Source organism: Melopsittacus undulatus, chromosome W (assembly GCF_012275295.1).
Source record: "Melopsittacus undulatus isolate bMelUnd1 chromosome W, bMelUnd1.mat.Z, whole genome shotgun sequence".
NCBI classification, from domain to species: domain Eukaryota; kingdom Metazoa; phylum Chordata; class Aves; order Psittaciformes; family Psittaculidae; genus Melopsittacus; species Melopsittacus undulatus.
In genome coordinates, this window is record NC_047558.1 from 2,938,593 (window position 1) to 2,958,594 (window position 20,002).

At 45.4% G+C, this 20,002-nt stretch overlaps 1 protein-coding gene across 3 annotated transcripts in view; it reads right to left on the minus strand.

Annotated features, from left to right (window-relative positions):
• LOC101868333 (guanine nucleotide-binding protein G(o) subunit alpha) overlaps nucleotides 1-20,002 on the minus strand; it is a 181,562-nt gene that overhangs the window by 12,908 nt on the left and 148,652 nt on the right. The window contains exons 5-7 of one of the 3 annotated variants that reach the window (XM_034073325.1): nucleotides 7,874-8,002; nucleotides 6,959-7,088; nucleotides 1,084-1,237 (exon numbers count right to left, since the gene is read on the minus strand). In XM_034073325.1, coding sequence (XP_033929216.1) covers nucleotides 1,084-1,237; nucleotides 6,959-7,088; nucleotides 7,874-8,002 — 413 coding nt within the window. Of the gene's footprint in view, nucleotides 1-1,083; nucleotides 1,238-6,292; nucleotides 6,713-6,958; nucleotides 7,089-7,873; nucleotides 8,003-20,002 lie in introns of those variants that run through there. The other 2 variants (XM_034073327.1, XM_034073326.1) reach the window with 2 other exon arrangements.

Below are 20,002 nucleotides of genomic sequence, written 5' to 3' on the forward strand. Positions count from 1 at the left end.
GACAAACACCCAAGCTTTTCCCAGAGAGAAAGCCTGCAGGTGTTCTTCTGAATTCAGATGGAGTCATCCAGCTCCACTGCCAGACCATTCAGCCCAAAGGAGCAGTGATGGATTGCTTTTGCCTATTCACAATGAAAAATCAAATGCACAGAGGTAGGAAGCTCTGGTTAATAATTTGTTGGCCTGCCCAGAAGTGTGACACTCTTAGTACTCCCAGTTCACAAATCCATTTCCTGACAAAGAGATCTGCTTCTCTGTCACCTTGATTCATTTGGATGTCTCTGGTGAGCTTAAATAATTCATGACAATAAAAGTTTATTTTTATGCTGGTAATGGTAATGAGGGTTTGTGGAAGCTGGCAAGATGCAGCTGCAGCTTTTGCATGGATGATGTATTCTTATCATTAGCATGTCAGAGGCCAGACAGCTAGCAGAAGCAAGGGCTTCTAGCACACTCCTGTGTTGCAGTGTCTGTTCTGATCTCCAAGCATGAGGCCTCCTTCTCCCCAGCCAAGCTCAGGGCATGGCCTGCTGTGGCTATTCACTACTTGCCCTGTGGGCAGAGGCATTGGTGGCCAATACACAAGAGAATCAAGCGTCTTGTTTTCTATCTGCATTTAACTGTGTTTCTGTGTCAAGATGCTTCATGTCAGAAAGCCTGAGAGCGAAACTGGGGACCTCCTAAACTAACATGATAAAAATGTACAGCTTTAACTGAAGCAGCCAAGCTGTGAAACCCACTGTCTGAATGCTGGGAGAGCTGATCCTGCAGCCCTTTGGTACCTGGCAGCGGGTTCCAGTGGCCAGGAACCACAGAGGGATCCAAAGATCAAATACCCTGCTTAGTGACAGTGGTCTTTTGGCAGGAAAGAACTTGGGTTTGAGTCATTATCATGCTTTCAGTAGACCGCTAAACATGGTAGGAGTGATTCTATGGCATTTATTGAAATAAAACTTGCAGTGAAGCAAATGGGAGCTCTAGCTATGCATCTTTAGGTTGTGATACACAACAGTATCAATCTGGATGGGAAACGCTCCATGATCCCTTTGCTATGCACTCCTGTACAGCCACCTTTCTCATTACCTGTATACTCAGGAAAGCAGATAGTCAGTGGAGATTTCTTAATTTTCTCCTCAAATATGTCCTTCTTGTTTAGAAAAAGGACGATAGATGTGTCTGTGAACCATTTGTTGTTGCAGATGCTGTCAAAAAGCTTCAGTGATTCATGCATCCTGTTCTGCAATAGAAAGGAGAGATCACATCAGGCCAAAGATAGCAACTCGGGGATATTAAACATGTAGGAAAATCTGAAACAACTAAATTAAGGAGGAAAAAAAAAGGAAAAGCTACGATTTACATAATAACTTGATGCATACATACAGCTCAACATATACATACACAGATGCAACCCCTATAACATTCGACTTACAGTTAGTAACTTAAGGGCATTTGACTATACAGAGCTGTTCTGATTTTACATAGTATATAATTTACAGGGTCCCAGCTCATAGAAATCATCATGCACCATGCATGGAAGGGGAGTTATTTTTGCCCTTTGATCAGATTTATGTGTTGATATAGTTCATGCAGATTTTCTACAATGTTTTCATTAACTTCTTAAACATGTATTTTCACTATCTATCTTGAGTGTGTGTGGCATACAACTGGTTGGATACATTAACCAAGGACTGATAGATCCTTGAATTAATTTAGAGTTGGAAGCAGACATCAAAGTGACATAATTTTGGAAATGACCTTGCCGTGACCTTTGCCAGGTTTTGTTATTTTGTTTAGTGTTTTTGTGCTTTTTACTTTTTCCATCTTTTTTAGTTCTCTTGGAAGATGGCTTAACGGAAAGTGTCTCAGTGAGAGCAAAAAAAGTGAAAAAGGAAGAGGAAATAGTATAAAAGGGAAAATCATAACATAGGGCATCTAAGAACAACCAGACTAGAACTCAGGCAGCTACCACTGATGCTAACTCATGCCTCTACAAGAACATCAGCTACTCACCAGCAGAAGAGCCACACATTCAACTGCATACACAGCAAGAAGTCAGCTTTTTAGTTATAGGTCATGCAAAAAAGACACAGGAAATGGGAGAGAGATGAGGAACAGAAAAAGCAGACCAGTTAGAGAGTTGCAAAGTCTGCCATATGGTTTTATGGTGGTGGAAATAGCTCACGGCAAAGTCAACCAAGTGTCATGTTCCCTGTTGCTTTCAACTCTCTGTTTTTCTTTTATTTTTGCTGTTTTTTCTCAGTTCAAGCAAGCTTCATACCTTCCAATTTGGTTGGTCTCTCAAATGCTCATTTTTTGGCCTTTGTTTGGCTAGATAAGGTCAGACGGCTGAGGAAAGGCTGTGAAGGTGCTGAGGCTGGCGATGTTGGGTGCGCAAGGCTGACGCATGCCGGTCACGTGGCCATCTCTCAGCTGGGAGCCAGGGAGTGGAGAGAGCAGGCATGGTGAGGACGAAGCACACCCAAGAGTCAGGGGGTTATCAAAAGCAAAGCATGGTACAGACCAGACAGGCTCCTTGGCTTTTCCCAGTGGCATCTCCTTTGGACAGCACTCCTCAAACCCGCTCATGCACATATGAGACTGGTTACAGCAACCACCAGAGAGATGCTGGAGAGGACAGGGTGGCACGGCCTTGTTGCTGGAGGTTTTTTTGGGGTGGATGGAGTATGTTTCCCCTCACTGGATTTGGAAATTCGGGATGCTGCAGGAGACAGATGATGGTTTTCACCCCTCTCCCACTCTGTTTCATGCCTGTGCTGGTAGCATGGTTGAGCCCAGCACTGTATTGATTAATACTTTCCTTTTCATTGATATACTTTAGCTGCTGAATGTGTTAGGTAAATGTGGCTCTGTGGTTGAAGGAAACATCTGATCTGACCCAGAGCAAAACAGGACATGCGCAATTTGCTGTATCGTACACCACATGCTTTGCTACCAGGCTTGAAATGACCAAGCATCTCCCCACTGACACACAGAGATGTGATCATGTACAAATGGAAAAATGCAGTTACTTATTTGTTCTCAGTTGCAAGATGCTGCTTATCTGGATCATCCCATGTCTGTGTGTTGGTTTTTGCTAACCCATTTTGTACTGGCTGGTGTGAGAGCCCCAGAGCAATGCTGCTCTTTTCTACTTGTGGTGTCAGAATTGTAACCATGTAGGAACATGCAAAAGTTTTGTACAGGAGATCTTTGGCTACTCAAAGCCTTTGGGAAGAGAGAAAAAAGTGAAGGGCGATCAGTGGAACAGACAGCAAATGCAATTAACTTTTTTTTAAGCAGGGTCGCTCACAGAACATTTTAAATCACATTTTTATCATGCTTTCTGATTTAAAATAGAAGCATGGAGAAACACGTGAACACTGCTCATGGGTTAAACCATAGCTCATGTGCAGTAGTCATCATCCTGGAGGTCACCATACTTACCACACTGCACCCCATCAGCCTTGCACTGGGTTGCACAGCCCACTTCCCAACTGCTGGGAAGCACCACAGGTGGCATGTGATTCCTTCTATAGGTGTTTATAGGAGACCTCCAACAGCTCAAGCAGACCCTGGCTGAGAGCAAGGATAGGGAAACAGTCTCTGGGTACTACATGCAAAAGGACAGGCTGCTGCTAAAGGAGAAGTGAGAAGCCTTCAAATAATCCCCCTTCTACTAATAAATCCAGAATGAAAGACCCTTTTAGTCACCTAAAGCTTCCCCAGGGCCCCTCTCAGGAGCACCCATGCTGCTGTGATGGGGCAGATATGCCTGCTCTGCTAGGAGGCATTAAAAATTACACTTCTCATAGTTTTATATGAAGTTATATAAATTATTTCACCTGCTTTTGGGCCCATTATGCTGCTTTTCCCTACTTTATGTTGAGTCTATCATTAAGGGAAGGGCTCTTGAAACACCGGCTTTTTAATGTCATTTCCTATTTCAAAATCAGTATTTTCAATCCTTACGCCTACAAATATCCCCAAAGGAAAGCAGCCCCACCAGCCACATTACAGAGGACTAACCATTAAAAGCCCAGTTAACTTTTCCTGTGCAGAACGAGAATTGCTTATCACCGAGTTCAGATGTCACTGCACAATCGTGTTCCCATCACTGATGCGAAGGTCAGATAGCTTTCTGCTGAGTGTGAGGGAGAAAGGATGCTGCAGTCAAGACTCTGCCCAGGCAGAAACATACTCATAAAACCCATCTTTTTTTCACCAGAGCATGAGAGGAGACTTGGTTATTTGTGCCACACAGAGTTGATTCAATCTTTTTTGTTCTCCTTAGTGATTAAGTGCTAACTAGCATGCAAACTATAATGACATTGATGGCTATCCTAAGTACAGAAACTCCATATCCATCCTCCTACTTATATTGCCTAAGATGCCCAAGCCACTTTCACTGGCTTTTTCACTCTAAGGCAATTTCCAAGTGCTGTAATTCAATTTTTCCTTGCTCATTGACAGTGGAGAGAGCATGCTAACCAGGTCATGCAATGAAATATTAACCAACAGACCAAGGGTCACTATCACAGCACCTTCAACCTATACCATGCTTAGCAATGGGGACACGAAAAATACTTGCATGTCTTGGCTAGATGTGGATGACCTAAATAGTTTCAGAGGCATAAATGTGCAGCATGAACATCTCCCTCTCTTGCCATAACTCCTTTGAATTTGCGAGGAAAAAACCAAAGAGGATAGTCCCAGTTCCTGTGATAGGACCCATGCCATTGCTGTCTTTTTTAAAATTCCATTAGGAATTCCAGTTAGAAGGAACAATGCAAATCTACCTTTGTTAATTGTCTTCTCCAGTTTTACAGATTATGACTGCTGTCCCTCTCTCCTCCCAGATTACAGATCTGAGGCTTTTCTTCCTGTAACCTCAGTTTACAAAACATAAAGGTAAGTCACAAATGAGACAAAATAGCTTTGTTGTGCAAAGACATAGTCCGTGGAGTTGTTCAGGAGAGGAACCGTGTTAGCAGGGAGGAAACAGAATGCTGGAAGAGGGCCAGAACCTCGGGGTTTTCCACCTGTTCTGGGGATATAATAGGGCAGATAAGATCTGACCCCATCATTTTTCCTGTTTGGATTGGACTTGCTCAGGGTTGTTAATCTGGGTTAGGTAGCGGTGTCCTGCAGGCGCAGTGGTGCTGATGCTGAATCTTTTACCTGTTTGCGCCGAGTGTGCAAGTGAACAGCAGCTGCCTCTGCCCTCCTGTTGCTCAGCATCCCCAGAAAAGCTTTGTGAAAAGGGATTGAAATAGCAAGCAAATGTCAGTGCTGCGCCAAAGCAGTGCAAGTCTGCTTTCCTGGTGCAAAATCCCAGTTTTCTGTAGCAGGGCACTTCAGGGGGGAGGCTGAGCTGGCACCCTGCCTGTCATCAGAGTGGTGCTGAGTGACAAACAGTCACTGGCAGAACTCAGCTTCCCCAGGAGAGGTGCTGTAACCTCCACCTCAGAGGAGCTGAGTTCAGGTTGATATTTAAAAATGGCATTGGCATTCAGGCCCTTCCATCTTGTGTTCTGTGGCTTTGAATCACAGCTCTGGCACCCAAAGGTGACCAGTATTAAAGGCTACTTTTGGCTTCACCATTTGGGTGTCACAGCTCAGGTTATACCTACCGTTCACCTTGCTCCCTGCTCATATCACAGCTTAGCTCCCTGCCTCCTGGGTCTGCCCTCTCTCTGTGTATTCTTCTTTATCTCCTGGGTGTGTTTCTCCTGCTCAGCTGCAGAGCTCTATGGCATTGAGCTAATGGCTGGGTTTTCAAAATCACATCAGGAAATTTTAGTTCCTTCCCAGTAAATCCTACAGGACTGAGCATCCCTGAGCATATCAGGGCCAGGGTCAGAGGGAGGTGACAACTGAAGATTATAAATAAATGGACATAAGAGGGTGTATGGTGTCTCAGTCAGTCTGGAGTCATAATGTTAATATCAGCATGAATTCTGGGTTCAACCTAAACAACCAGGTGACTTCATCAGTTTACTAGAGCTCATAAACCTGGCTCAAAGAGCCTAGAAACCACAGGCCCCCCTCCCCCAGCCTTTTTGGGACAAGGCAACTGATACCTAACAGCAATCTTTCCCTCAGTTCCTTCATCAACAGCTTTCTGCAAGCCTGACATCTTCAGCAGCAGGAGAATAAAGAGTCCCAGAGAGACAGGCAGGAGTGAGCCCTCCATGCTGCCACAGACTGGGCATAGATAAAATCATTAACAAGTCTGAGTATGGCCTCCAATTCCTTTTTAGTTAAATAAAGGCAACTAGGTGCTTGCCACAGTCATCGTTAATCCCAAAAGCATGCAACACTAAGTGAATGGCAAAAATACACTCATGAGTCTTCTTACATCCTTTCTATGTATTTAATTCACTTGTATTAATTACACTCTAATACCAGGGAGCACGCGGGTCCTTGCTAGCTTTATTTCCAGATGGTATTTTGAGCCTAATGTCACAGTGGGAAGTCATAAAAGCTCTCCTAGATCAAATTACCTGAGGACTCAAACAGCTCCAGTCTCACTCTGTAGCCTGAAGAAATAGGTTATATTCCTAGCCCAAGCCTGCCTTGGATGCGTATGGCCGTCCTGCACCTCTGCACCGTGATGAAACTGCTTCCTGAACATTTGTTTTAAGAGCCCACTTGTATCTCCTTTTTCTGGATATAGGGTCCTGTTAACACCTTTTGAAAACACACAGGTCAGCTAGAAAGGAGAGATAAAACACTCAACTTTACCAGTGCAAGGAAGTATTACCTGGGCATGCAGACTTGGTTTTGAAGAGTGTGGAGAAGGACACATCTCCCCAGGATTTCAGTTTCAAGGGGGAATGACTGACAAAAACACATTACTTCAGCACCCCAGTGAGCATTCAGTGATCTCTGAGTAGTTGCTGGCTATGCAGTATTCCATAAAGAAGTGTTTGGGCCTCCAAGACCTGGTTAGACTCACCGTGGTTTCATCTTCATGGAGCACCTGGTCATAGCCACTCAGCGCGACACAGAAAATGATCGCTGTGACATCCTCAAAGCAGTGAATCCACTTCTTGCGTTCTGACCGCTGGCCCCCGACGTCAAAGAGCCTATGGCACAGGAGAGGACCATCAGTGCCTGCTCTTTCTTAGTTACAAGGAAACGTTAGCATTCTTGGAATTTCATAGAATCATAGAATGGACCTTAAGATCATCTAGTTCCAACCCCCTGCCATGGGCAGGGACACCTTCCACTAGACCAGGTTGCTCCAAACCCTGTCCAACCTGGCCTTGAACACTGCCAGGGATGGAGCATATTGTCCCTGGACAGCTCCAAACACAAAGCAACATGTCTTTCACCACTGGCTTGGTATCCAAGGAGGACCAGGAGGAGCAGTTACAGCAAAGGATGTGGGGATTTGTGGGAGAACCTCAGCAGTGTGCTGTGTCCCAAATGGTCTGCAGAGGTGGAGAATGCATGCTCCTGAGCTTTATATGCTCTGAATACTGTTTGTGAATGGCTTTCTGCCTTTATGCCCTCTTCTCTCTACTGGCTGGCATCATGAAGTATACAAAGCATGTGACTGACCCACTTCAGAGAAAAGATTTGGCCAAATATTTTTACTTGACTTGATCAGACTTGAGGGGATCAATCTTGTCTTATATCTCTCAACAAAGAGGTGCCAATTGGGTTAGAAGAAGCTACCATGAGCTCCCATCTTAAAGGCAGTGATTTTCAAGACAGAATCATAGTGTTGACCCTCCAAAATGCTGTGCCTTCTGCAGTGGGAGCCATCCATGCATTAACCAGCAGTTTAACTTCTCCTTTGGGAACCATGGGGAAACTCTGTGACAAACAGATGCACTGAAAATTTACTGTGCAGTTTTAGACTAACCTGAAGTGGAGGTTTTTAAATGTGAAGTGGGTTTCTACAATGCCAGTTGTTTTGACCCTGGTTCGGAGTATATCCTGCTCTGTGGGCTGGTAGTCTGCAGCTCCGATTCGATCTAAGCTGTCTAGGTAACTAAGAGAAAAAGTGAAAATAAAACAGGTAAGAATAAGACACACATTAATCTTTGTTAATCTCAGATGAATACTTTTGCTTCCTGTTAATCTTTTTCAATCTCATTTTTCATGGCTTAATGTATTGTTGTAAATCCTATTCTTATGAAAAACAAACCCCACTAACCTACGCATAAAATCCAATAGTGAACTGAAAGCAGGTAATTAAGTGTGCATGTGTTGTGAGCCCTGATTGCAATCTACGAAAATATACAGCTGTAATATTACTTGTTATTTTTATTCCCTGACGGATGAAGGTCCCAATCTGTCCATTGTGCTGGATTCTGTACACATACGCTTTTCTGCAAGGGTTTGTTCAGATAAGAGGTTGGAGCATATAGGTCTCGCTCCCAGAACAGACAGGTTGAGTTACCTTTGGGAGATGCCTGTCTTTCTGCTGGGAAGGGAGGGAGACTTGGCAGCTTGCTTCAAGGAGATGCCTTTCTTTCAGTCAGCTCAGATGAAGGGAGATGAATCTGCCTGAATGAGTCACTGCTTCAGTTCGAAACCCAGCATAGGGCTGGGACTGAAGGTGATACAGCACTTGGACAAGATCCAGGAGCCTGATTAGATGGTAGTAATCTGGGAGTATAAATTTTTTTTTTTCGGGGGGGACTAGAGGGGAGATTTGGCTTTCTAACACACTTGGATATTTTTTAAAAAATTACCCTTATTCTGCTCTAGGTTTAAAATCTATGAACATCGGCAATGCCTCCATACACTGAAACTTTGGGTAGAAAGTCCTGTCTTTCAGCATGAAATGCTTTTGTAGATGAACCCAACAACTGTGCATATATGACCACAATCCAATTTTTTATCCCCATTCAAGACAATTTTTCAAAACAACTCAGCCCAGATAAATATAATTTATAAAGAAAAGAGGAATTTGGTTTACAATTTAATATGAATTATAAACACAAAGCTGCAGCACACAGTAAAGTCTTTCTCATCACCATCGAGCTGCACACAGACATTCCAGTTCCTCTTAGAGGGGGTTTGATGTGCATTACAGGGCCTAAATGCCTACCTCTAGCCTCAGGAGCATAAATCTAATGCACATGAGAGGCTTTCAACATACTGTGAACATAATAAAGCAGGTCTGTGCATGAGCAGTGGTCTTACCCTTTGATCTCTGTGCTCCTGTCAGTGTGTACGTCACCCAAAGGGACAACAGGACAGGAGTTGACACACCAAGGTGTGTTTTTAACACAGTGTGGCTCTAGTTCTGATGAGTTAGTTACCCAATCACACCAACATGGTAGCAAGCACACTTCCCCCTGTTTCTTGCCAAAGCTTGGCTTGAAGGTGATGACCTGTTTTGCTGCTGGAGATGCAGGAAAAAACTTCCCATTTGTGTCCTGGAGGGAGTGCTCTGAGCCAGGGTTCTGGAGCTGGATGCCTGGTGTGCTGAGGCCGGGCAATATTCTACTCAAGAAAACTCATTGCCAGTGGCTTTCATGCCTACCCTGCTAGCCAGGAAGCACAGACAACCAAACTCTATGCTAAGGTGAAAATCAAACCTCACCCTGCTCCCATCATGTATTTTGTCTGCCCATCACATTTATCATTAATTTTGGCTAAAGAATTGCAAAAATCACATCACCCAGAGAAAAGTATTTAAACTAAACGGGCTTATTTTTGTTTCAGCATTTAAAGCCTTTGTGGTTTTGTGACAGATGCTCTTTTAATAGCCTTATGATAGGCCCTGGATGGATAAATGTGGCTTCATTTAAAATCAGATCCTCCACTGTGATGCTGAAACCATGATCACTCATCTATTCATAACTGGTGTCAACTCCTGTTATTTAAGAGGCAACTGTATTTCTTCACATGTCCCTTCAAACCAAGGCAGCTCTGCAGTGCTGTTATTCAGAGATCCAGGCTCTCTGTCCTCATTTTCTCCATCTTCATTTTCTGCATTTTCCTATCATTCATCTCTCTTCAATTTAACATTCCCTATTAATTATTCTTGCCTTTGAGATCCTCCTTTAACGCTGGGAGTTCAGCAAATGAAGAAATCAACTGCAAACTGGTCAAAGGATTCAGCACCACAACAGCATGGTGATAGAGGAGTTTGTTACTGGAATTGCTGCCTTAAAGCTGTGATGATGTTTGTGAACAGCAGCATCCTTTGAACTCCAGGCCATGCACTAGGATATCAGGGGGTTCTCAATCTCGTGGCATGAACAGCCTACAGCTCTTCCACGTGGCATTCCCCTTGGCTGCCTAACAACAAATTAGCTGCATACAACCTGGCTCTGAGGCTTGGAAAGCCTCACCTCCCTTTGTGTCCTTGTCCATGGAGGTGATGCCTGTCTCCACCTGAGTTACTCTGGGAGATCAGAGGTTTGGGGGAACTGATGCAGCCTGTCAGTCTCTCAATGGGGCAGGATGATAGCGATAGAGGGAGGACAGCTGAGAAGGATCCATCCCATCCACCCTCTCCTCCCTGACAGCACCCAGCTTCCAGACTCAGATGGGATATCTCCATAGGAACCTTGGCTGGTGAGCTTCTAACATCTATCTGGGTAAGGGCACTGCTTCCCAGTGCTTAACCTGTGCAGCGACAGAGGAATACTCAGTATCTCCAATACTGTCTAGGCTTCAGGTGAAATAAGCTGTATGAGTCCAGTGCCTCGGAATCACTCCCATGTCAATGCCTCCAGCCCAGCTGCTGGGCACCCCAGCTCCAACACCTTTTCTGTTAACTTCCCTCTTTATCTCTTTCCTCATGTCTAGTCTTCTCCACCATTCTCCATGTATTTCTCAATGACTTATATTCTTTCAGTTGCCTGGGTCTGCTTTTTGTCTGTTCATGGTAGTCTCAATGAGGGTCAACCATCCATTTCTATGAAGGTATACAACATTTTCAGTGCTGTTTTTGAGGCTGCATTTCAAAACTGTTTACTCCTCTGGCTGCTCTCCCTGGAATTTCTACCATCTCAGGCTGCAGCAGATAATTTTTCCTCCTGCAGCTGAGCTGGACCCAATCAGTGCATGCTCCCTATGAAGCTCAGCTGGAGGAGTATGCCATGGCACAGCTGCCATGCTAACATCCAGATGAGGGAATGGAAAGCTCTGGTAGGCTGCTGTTTGGATGCTGGGCTGATTTTAGCTGCTGCTTGTTCTCCTTGGTTCCTTCTGGAGGTATCTCCAAGGTCTCATTAGAGAGCTGGTGCTTCCTGCCCATGCTGCTCAGAAGGACCTGCTGGTCTGCTGGTTGTAAGCTTGAGCTGGTGGAGGATGTGATGTGCTGGGGGTACCACTTCTTTGGGAACAGGGAAACCCAAGTGTGGACAAATTGCTACATGTGGTGTTGAATGACAGCATTCCCTTTGAACCACAAATCTAATAGCCAAATTGTTGCTGGAGATAATTAGTTGTCGCAGTCAACAAGCTCCATGATGCATAATCCCTTCAGGAAGTGGTATCTGTTTAACCAGCAGAAATAAAAGCACTTTCTAGTCCATGGAGCGAGCATTCATCTCTCTCCCTGATGTGTCATCTTCATTGCACAGTGGTGACATCAGAGCTCCTTCCACTTCCCAGCTCTGGGGTTTGTCCACTGGAGTGGAGGCATATCTGAAATGATACATCAGCTCTTATTTGCAGCCTGCCTTGCCCAGGGCTTGCAGGGGTTAAAAGAAGCTGAAGAAAAGCTAGAAGAGGTTTTTGAGTACATGAATAAACCTCTAGCATTTATACTCCTGAGCCAAGCAGCTCCATTACTACTTATGTCTTTTATCTGAAATATTTTGGTTTGAAGCAGATTGAAGGTTTGAATCACTCAGTTTATCAGTCTCAGGGAGGTGAAGCCAAACTATATTATGCTGCTAAAGCAAAAATGCACAAGAAATGGCATTTCCCAAAACCAGGGAGAGGAGCCTATCAAACTGAGGCCATGGAAGGCAGATGCTCTGTAAGGACTAGCTGGTACTGAGTATTTTCACACAGTAATATTGAAAATAGGGAGTAAATGTAGTTTCTTGCACCTTCATTTGCATGTGGTAGCAGCACTGTTGATGCCAGAGACATTGCATGGAGAAAGGGCTGCTGAGTTATCCCATGGGAACAGATTGGCAGCAGCAGCAGCCAACATGCAGTGTGTGGAGGAGGACCTCTCCCCAGGCACTCTGCTACCATGGGAACCTTCTCCCAGGATTGCACTGCCTATGACAAAGGCTCTGCCAGCTGCTTTCTTGGATGAAGAAGTGTAGCTGAGGTTGCAGGCTGTGGTCAAAGCTGGATACCTGTGGCAAAGCTCACAAAGATGCACATTCACATCTGTTGAGGCTAATGGCAATCAAATGATTAAACAATGGTTGGGCTTTTCTTGCCTCAGAGGTGACACAATGGCAGTGTTTTTGCAGGCAGCATCCAGCTTGCACTGTGCACACCTGAGGTGCTCACATCTCCAGCACTCCATAAGCCACGGTGCAGCAGTGGCCACAGCCTGTGTCTTGGTCTGAAGCAGGCAATGGAGTGGGAACTTCAGGATAGCAAGCCAGGAGACAACAGCATCTTCCCAGCTGCTCCTCTGTCCTGCTGGTCCTGGCCTCTGTCCACATCCCCTCCATGAAGGAAAGGCCATGGGGATACCCCAGCCTTGTTTTATTGGCTTGCGTTGCATTTGGGTTATTTTTTACTCCATGTAAGAAATGCTGATGAATTTTTAATCAAGGTTGTCACGAGCAGGATCCACCTCATCTAACTCTAGATGCTTATGTAAAGATATCTCCTTCCTGGTTCATAGATGGAAGGCTATCTGCATCTGAACTTAGCTTGTACCTTAGTTTCTTTGTTCCTTTCACCAGTGAACACACAGCTCAATGTATATTTAGCATTAAACCCATTTAATATTTAGTGACTGTAGAGTAAGGATTCAGAGGATAAGCACTGGGCTTTAGGGAATGTCAATAGTGGCTCTAAAACAGCATACTAAACTCCTGTAGTATCTTTTACCAGAAGAGAAAACCCATGTGGATGCTGCTTCCCAAAGGTGTGCTACAGCTTGATATGGCTACCCAGGGCACCCAGAGGACGTGGCACCACAGTGTTTTTCCTGCAGATGCCATGCCAAGCTCTATCTTCTGTATTATTTTAGGGGAAAGGGAGAAATAAAACACAGCCCACTCTCAGAACCCATCACTCATCCAGCACACACAGTGATGATACAACACATGTTTTAAATAATCACCAGTTATAAAAGGCTTGAAAAGCAGTCAGGCATTACATCCCTTCAGAAATCAGTCCTCCCTAAGGATGAGGAGTATGGAGTGTTCACATGTGCAAGGCCCTCCCATCCTCCTCACCTAAGCCAGAAAGCATTGCACGCTGCTCCTTGGGTGCTTCCAGGTGGGTTATGGCAGGCAGGAGGACCTTGGGGGATAAGGAATTCAGCTGAGAGTAAGAGCATCATCTGGTGTTTTCTGAGCCCAGCCCAGAGAATAGGAAGGTCTTGGGAATTCACTCCTGGACTTTGGGAAGCATATTTTGATTTTCTAGCTGCATATCCCTCTCAGTCAGTCCTGCCTCAATGGGACATAATTTATGTCTCCCTGAGACATAAATTACGCAGCAGTCTCTGATGTCCTGCTGCTGCTCCTGATGATAAATCTCATCTCATGTCCAACTAGATGAGATACGAGCATGGCCGCTCCCTGGTTTCCTTCCCCTAAATCCAACCAGCAACAAGCCACTTCTGATGCTTGCTCCTTGCAGGCTGCTAACAGCCTGCAAGAGTGATGGCCACCAGGCTGAGAGGTTACTGGGTTTATTTTCCTGAATGAACTCTGCTGGATGCCCTGGATTTTCATTACTCTTCCTTGGGAAATGAGGAGGAATGTCCCTCCTATTAAAGGACCAAATCTTAATTCATTAAAATCTTAATTAAAGTGCCAAATCTTGACAGAAGGGATGCTACATTGTGTTAAGGTTTTGGTTTTGCTATTTTTTTCCTTGCACTGAAGCAGAGCTGTGCAGGGGTTGTACATCAAGATCAACTTGACAAGTTGATATTAATAGTAATGATAGGCAGGAGGAATGAACAAAAGCAGGTTGGAGTTTAGCTGCCCTAGTTAGACTTACAGTTTTCCTGGGAAAGCAGATGTGGGCTCATCTTTCTGCAGTGAAATTTGAAAACTGGATGGGATGTAAGAGGGGTTGATGAAGAATTTTTTTTAACATATTGGAGCCCTTACAGAAGAGAAAAACAGTGTGTTTGGATCAGATCAATGACCCACCTAGCTTAACTAGTGTCCAAGAGCAGATGTTGAGAGGAGTACAAATACAGGGCAAATATGCAGTACTCAGTTTTTCCAGCCTCCAGTACTTCAGATGGATAATGGAGTTTCAAAGAGAAGGTTGATATCTTTATATTTATTACCCCTCAATGATTTTTCTTCCAGAAATCTATCTAGTTGCTTTTTGAAGCAATGTAAACTTTTAACAGCCACATCTGCAGCAAGGAATTTCCCAGCTCAGCTACCCTGTCTGTGAAAAACTGCCTCTTTGTGGCTTTTAAACTGCCACATCAGAGTTTAACTTTGTTAATCACCATATGCCCACTGGGATGACACATGGATCAGGCTGTGCAAGGTCTTTTCTCCTGGTGGCCCTGCATGCAGGTGTCCTCTGCTCACCAGGACAGGCACAGGGGCTGAAGCAGAGGAAATCTCAACATCTCCAGTCTAGCTCTTGCTTTATGTAAGCCTCTGCTTCCTTCAGATGACCAGCCCTGAAGGACAGTAGGTGAGCTGGAGCAGGGGTGAGGCATGGCAGGACTCAGCACCCTGGAAGCAAGCAGGATTTATACCTAAACCTTTATGCAACAGAGCAAGTGGGTTTGATGCGTTGTTTTTTTTTTTCTCCAGGACTGCTGTTAGTGCTGTTAGAAACCTGCTGACAGTGGAACTGATGGCTTTCTATACTGTAAAATAAAAAAAGAAAGCAGGAAAGAAAAGGAGGGGCTAAAAATAAGTTGTGGGGAGTTTGGGATAATGAAGGGCTTGTTCTGGGAAGGAGCCCTGATTAGAGGACTCAGACTCCACCCAGACTGAACAGGAGAGATGTCAACAGTCCCAGCTCACCATGGCCCCACAGTGAGCACAGTGGGCTCACCCCAAGGCTGGCCCACCCCAGCGCTCCTCACATCCCACGGCAGCTGGCTCCATTCGGCCCCAAGGCCATCTTGTGAGCTAGTTACTCAGAATTACTCCAACCCTGGAAAGTAGACACCACAGATGAAACCAGCCCCATGGACTTTAACCTTTTGATCAGCCACTGGCCATAGAGAATCATCAGGTGTGCACGAAGGGCCAGGACATCTATTTACACACTTGTGGCATATGGGGAAGTAGCATTAACATCTCCATTTCTAAGCTGGAAGGAAAAAAAAAGAGAGCTGCAGTGTTTTTGTAGTGCTAGGTGTCTGTCTGCAGCAGGGATAGCACTGGGGAGGGATTCAGATCTAATGCTACAAAGGAAAGCATTAGTTAATGAGATCTGTATTCTCAAATCAAGTTGCTAGAGGATGCCCGTAGCTGGATGACAGCACAATGACGAATAATGGGGTGGGAGCTGACTTCAATCAGGGGTCCTATTTATCTGCTCACTGTGCTCAGGAAGACAGGTTGCTGGTAATGGAGTGGCAATTGTGTTTCTGGATCTTCCCATCTATCCATTTTCCTGACCTATTAGCAAGCTTTCAAATCCCTTTTAAGCATCCCTGACAGAAACCATGGATACCAAAATCAGCCAGTTCTCTGTCATGGACAGATGTGACACACAGCTGGCAAAAGGAAAACCTGGAAGTTTTACCTGTGGCTGCATGCTAGAAATGTCTTAGTTATCCCAGACACAGATGGATCTCTTGGGCATGTAAAACCTGTGCTATGCAAATGGGCTTTCTGGTCCTTCTCAGCACCTGAGGCTGAGGCTCCTCTGAGAACAGCTTTCCTTGTGGTATTGCAGCATTTTGGTTTCAGTCCAGGCTGGATCCAGAAGCAGAAGACACGTAAGGGAAAATTCACGGAGTTTCCCATCACTTTAGAAAGCATTCAGCCAAATCATTGTTAGGAGGAGATCTGTTTGTCATATATCAAATTAGCTGGATTGTTCCCACCAGGGAATGCTGTCACCCGGGCCAGGCTGTGCTGGTGAGACATACTGCTGACCACCCACTTTTCCTTTCTCCCTTTTCTATAGGCATGAGTAACCTCAGAGAGGTTTGTAATTGTAGTCCCTGTCACCACACAACTACCCCTGGAGGGTTATGCTCCTGCAGCCCACCAGACAACAGCTTGGCTTTTTCCCAGGTCTCTGCAGAAGTGGGCCTATCCCTGTGTTCAGCTAAAGATGCATCAGGGATGTGTGCATGATAAAATCAGTTTGGGATACTCTGTACAGAACAGCTTGGCTGCAGAGCTGGTGTGGTGTCCTGGGTTCAGCTGTAACAGTTGTTTTTCTCCTTCTTAGTAGTTGTTGCAGTGCTGTGTTTTCAACTTTAGCCTGAGAACAATGCTGATAAGACACCAATGTTTTTAGTTGTTGCTAAGTAATGCTTACTCTGATCAAGGACTATTCAGTCTCATGCTCTGCCAGTGAGGAGGGGCATGGGAAGATGGGAGGAAGCAGAGACAGGACACCTGACCCAAACTAACCAAAGATGTATTCCATACCACAGCATGTCATGTCCAGTATATAAACTGGGGGGAGTTACCCGGAAGACCCAGATCGCTGCTCAGGTTGGGCTGGGTATCAGTCAGTGTGTGGTGAGCAATTGTATTGTGCATCACTTGTGTTTACTGTTTTCTTTTTCCCCTTTTAGTTTTATATTCTCTCCCCTTGTTATTTCCCTTATCGTTATTATTATTGGTGGTAGTAATAGTAGCTTTGTATGGTACCTTAGTTACTGGACTGTTCTTAACCTGTGGGATTTACATTCTTTCAATTCTTCTCCCCATCCCTCTGGGATTGGGAGGGAAGGGGGGGGAGAGAGCGGAAGTGAGCAAGCAGCTTTGTGGTTCTGGGTTACCGGCTGGGCTTAAACCACAACATGTGGCTTTGCAGGAGATGGGCTGAGGACACCAGCCCCAAGGCATGTTCCTCCACAAGGGCTGGGGATAGCTACTATCCATGTACTTGAGGTTGTGCAGAGACCTTCCCCTGTGTCCTGAGGACACATCATCGCCAGAAGCAGCCTCTGCTGTCTGCCTATGGACCTGCCAGTGACCACATCTCTTGGGAGCTATCTGCAGGCCAAGGTGCTGCAGTAAGTCTGGCAGGCAAACCAGAAGTCCCAGCCTGCTTGGTGGGAGAAGTATGGACTGACCCAGGAGCACTTCACTTACAGTGGAGCATGGAGTGGGCCCAGAGCAGCGTTAGGTCTGAAAAACATCGGTTCTTCCAAACACTGTGGACTTTATTGCCAGTAACTGTGGGAATTCTTAAAGAGCCAAGGCCACATAGTGAGCGATCCCAATACCCTGAGCCTTATTACTGTAAAGTAAGAAGGCAGGCATAAGCAAGGTCAATTGTCTTGTTAGGCCTCTGTAATTTTCCACTGAAAACATGCAGAGAATGATCTCTGCCAAGGTTGTAGTTTCCCACTGTATTTTTAGAGTAAGGTATTTAATCGCAATTATAACAAGTTGTAAACATTAGCTCTGTAAACGATAGTAACCTCTAGACTAACCAATTAGAGCTCAGTATCCAAGGCTGTTACATAAGGGAGTAAGGGTATAAGAAGAGCACTGTATCTAATAAAGTTTGGCAATCGCTTGATCACATTGATCGTCTCCGCGTTGTCTGTGACTCCTGCGTCGACATGTAACTGCTTTTGCTGAGCTTCCTTTTGGCTGTAAAAGGGGAGGAGAGCATCTCAAGCAGATGGCTGGTTAGACAAACATCGCTCTTACTCAACCCATGTTCCTGCACTCTCTGCTGCTGAAGCACCTCAACTCTTGCTGAGCATGATTGATGTGTCCTCCCAACTTCCCACCAGAGTGGGAAAATGCTATTAATCACACTTGCTTTAGGAGGAATAGAAGTATTAATGGGATAGACGCCTTTCCTGAGGACATGATGGGAAGGCTGTGGTGGCACTTGGAAGTCACTTTGGGTTCCCTAAATCACAGGAGCTTTAACCACCAGACCTTTCCATACTGAGTTTTATAATCCTTAAGTGTTGGGGGTCGAGCATGGGCACTTGAACAGGCCTACAGCAAGCTGTGAGAAAGTGAACTTATGACCCCAGGTTAAAAGAAGAAGAAGTGTCAAGATCAGCAAAACAGGAATGCAATAACAAGATGCCAGTAATTGCAGAAGCATGATGTAACGCTAAGCTGAAGCGAAGGTGTGAAACCAATCAGGAGAGGTAAAGGGGAGCGTGTATCCCTTGTGGGCAAAGCGAAGCAGCCAATCAAGTAATGCGTGATCGCGTGTAAGACAGTATATTAAGAGCAGCCTTGTAATCAATAAACGGAGCATTTTGTGAATCTACATCGTATCGGTGTTTTCTCCCCTCCACCTGGCCGCGGCATTCTGGTGACGCCGACGTGATACCAGGAGAGAGAGAGACCGCGGATGAGAGAAGGTGGAGATCCCGGCTGCCCGAGAGAGGCAGGCTGCCCGAGAGAGGCAGGAAAGGAGCTCAAATTACGTGGCCACGGCTGACCGGTGAGTCAGGCAGACTGCGGTCTGGTTCGGGATGGGTTCCGCTGTATCAGCGATAGAAAAGGCTACGATAGAAGGACTGCTATGCGTAGCGAAGAAAAGAGGGTACTCGATACCCCGACAGGAACTTGTGGACTTTTTATTTTGGTGCCGACGAAGGGGGTTGTTAGAAAATATGGGACAGTTATTCTCCAAAGATCAATGGCGTAAGATAGGGGAAGAATTGTGGGAGTCAGTGAAGCTTTTAATCTGGAGACTTGGGAGAAAATTACTAAGGAAGAAGCCCCTGATTTATGGATGTTTTCAGTCCTTCCTAAGGTGAAGGGAGCAACCCCTAAAGAGACAAACCTAAAGTTAATGTTGAAATGGTCGAAGACACGTTACCCAGAGATTTATGAGTCTACCAGATTTGAGATACCCTTGTGGAATGGGGCAGGAGTTAAGCTGTGGAATGCAGCCACGAAAGGCAATGAAGCTGTGAAAAGTTTGTTAGTCAGTTGGAGAACTGTTTTAGAGATGTTAAAGTCAAAAAATGAGGTCATGGAGACCAGTGCGCCCCCCCCCCCCCCCCTGAATCTCCGCCGGTTGCCGCTATGGCTGCGAAGATTGATGTCAGGGATGAAGATGATCCTTTCGACTCAGGTCCTATTGACCCTGAGAAGGAGCCTGTGCATGTTCATCAGTTTGCTGTTGCTGCTCCTGAGATGCCTGATAATGCCGATGCTGACCTGGATGGTGCTCTTGACCTGGAGCCTATTCATCCGGAAAAGAAGCCTGATTTATATCCCCCATATCCTGATGATAAATGGGTAGCTGTAAAGGGAGAAGTGAGACGGGTGGGGGATGCAGATGTATTGCACGGTTTCCTTGTGGTGTATATGCTGGTTCAAAACCCGCAGTGGGAAAGTCTCTTGTATGCTCTTATCAGGGGTATCGGGCAGAATGTGTCAGACCGTGGAGTTGGGACCCCGTATACAACTCCTTTGATACAGTCTCTCTGTGATACTCATGTACTAGAAGTTGGTAAATTTAAGTATGTCCATGTTTCTTTCGACCCTTGAAAACCTTTAGAGGTATTGCTGGCAACTTCTTCCAACATAGGCTGGCCACCTGTGTCGGAATGAGTGTGCATTTTGGTCAGTATAAAAGCCCAAGCCTCATGCGATGTGAGGGAGGCAGAGCCTCTGCGGGGACGCCCACTAAGTTTGAGCCTACCACCCCACACTGTGATGATGCTTCTCAGAGCTGGTTTCTTAATAGTCTTTACAGGGTCCTTGTGCCACGTCCT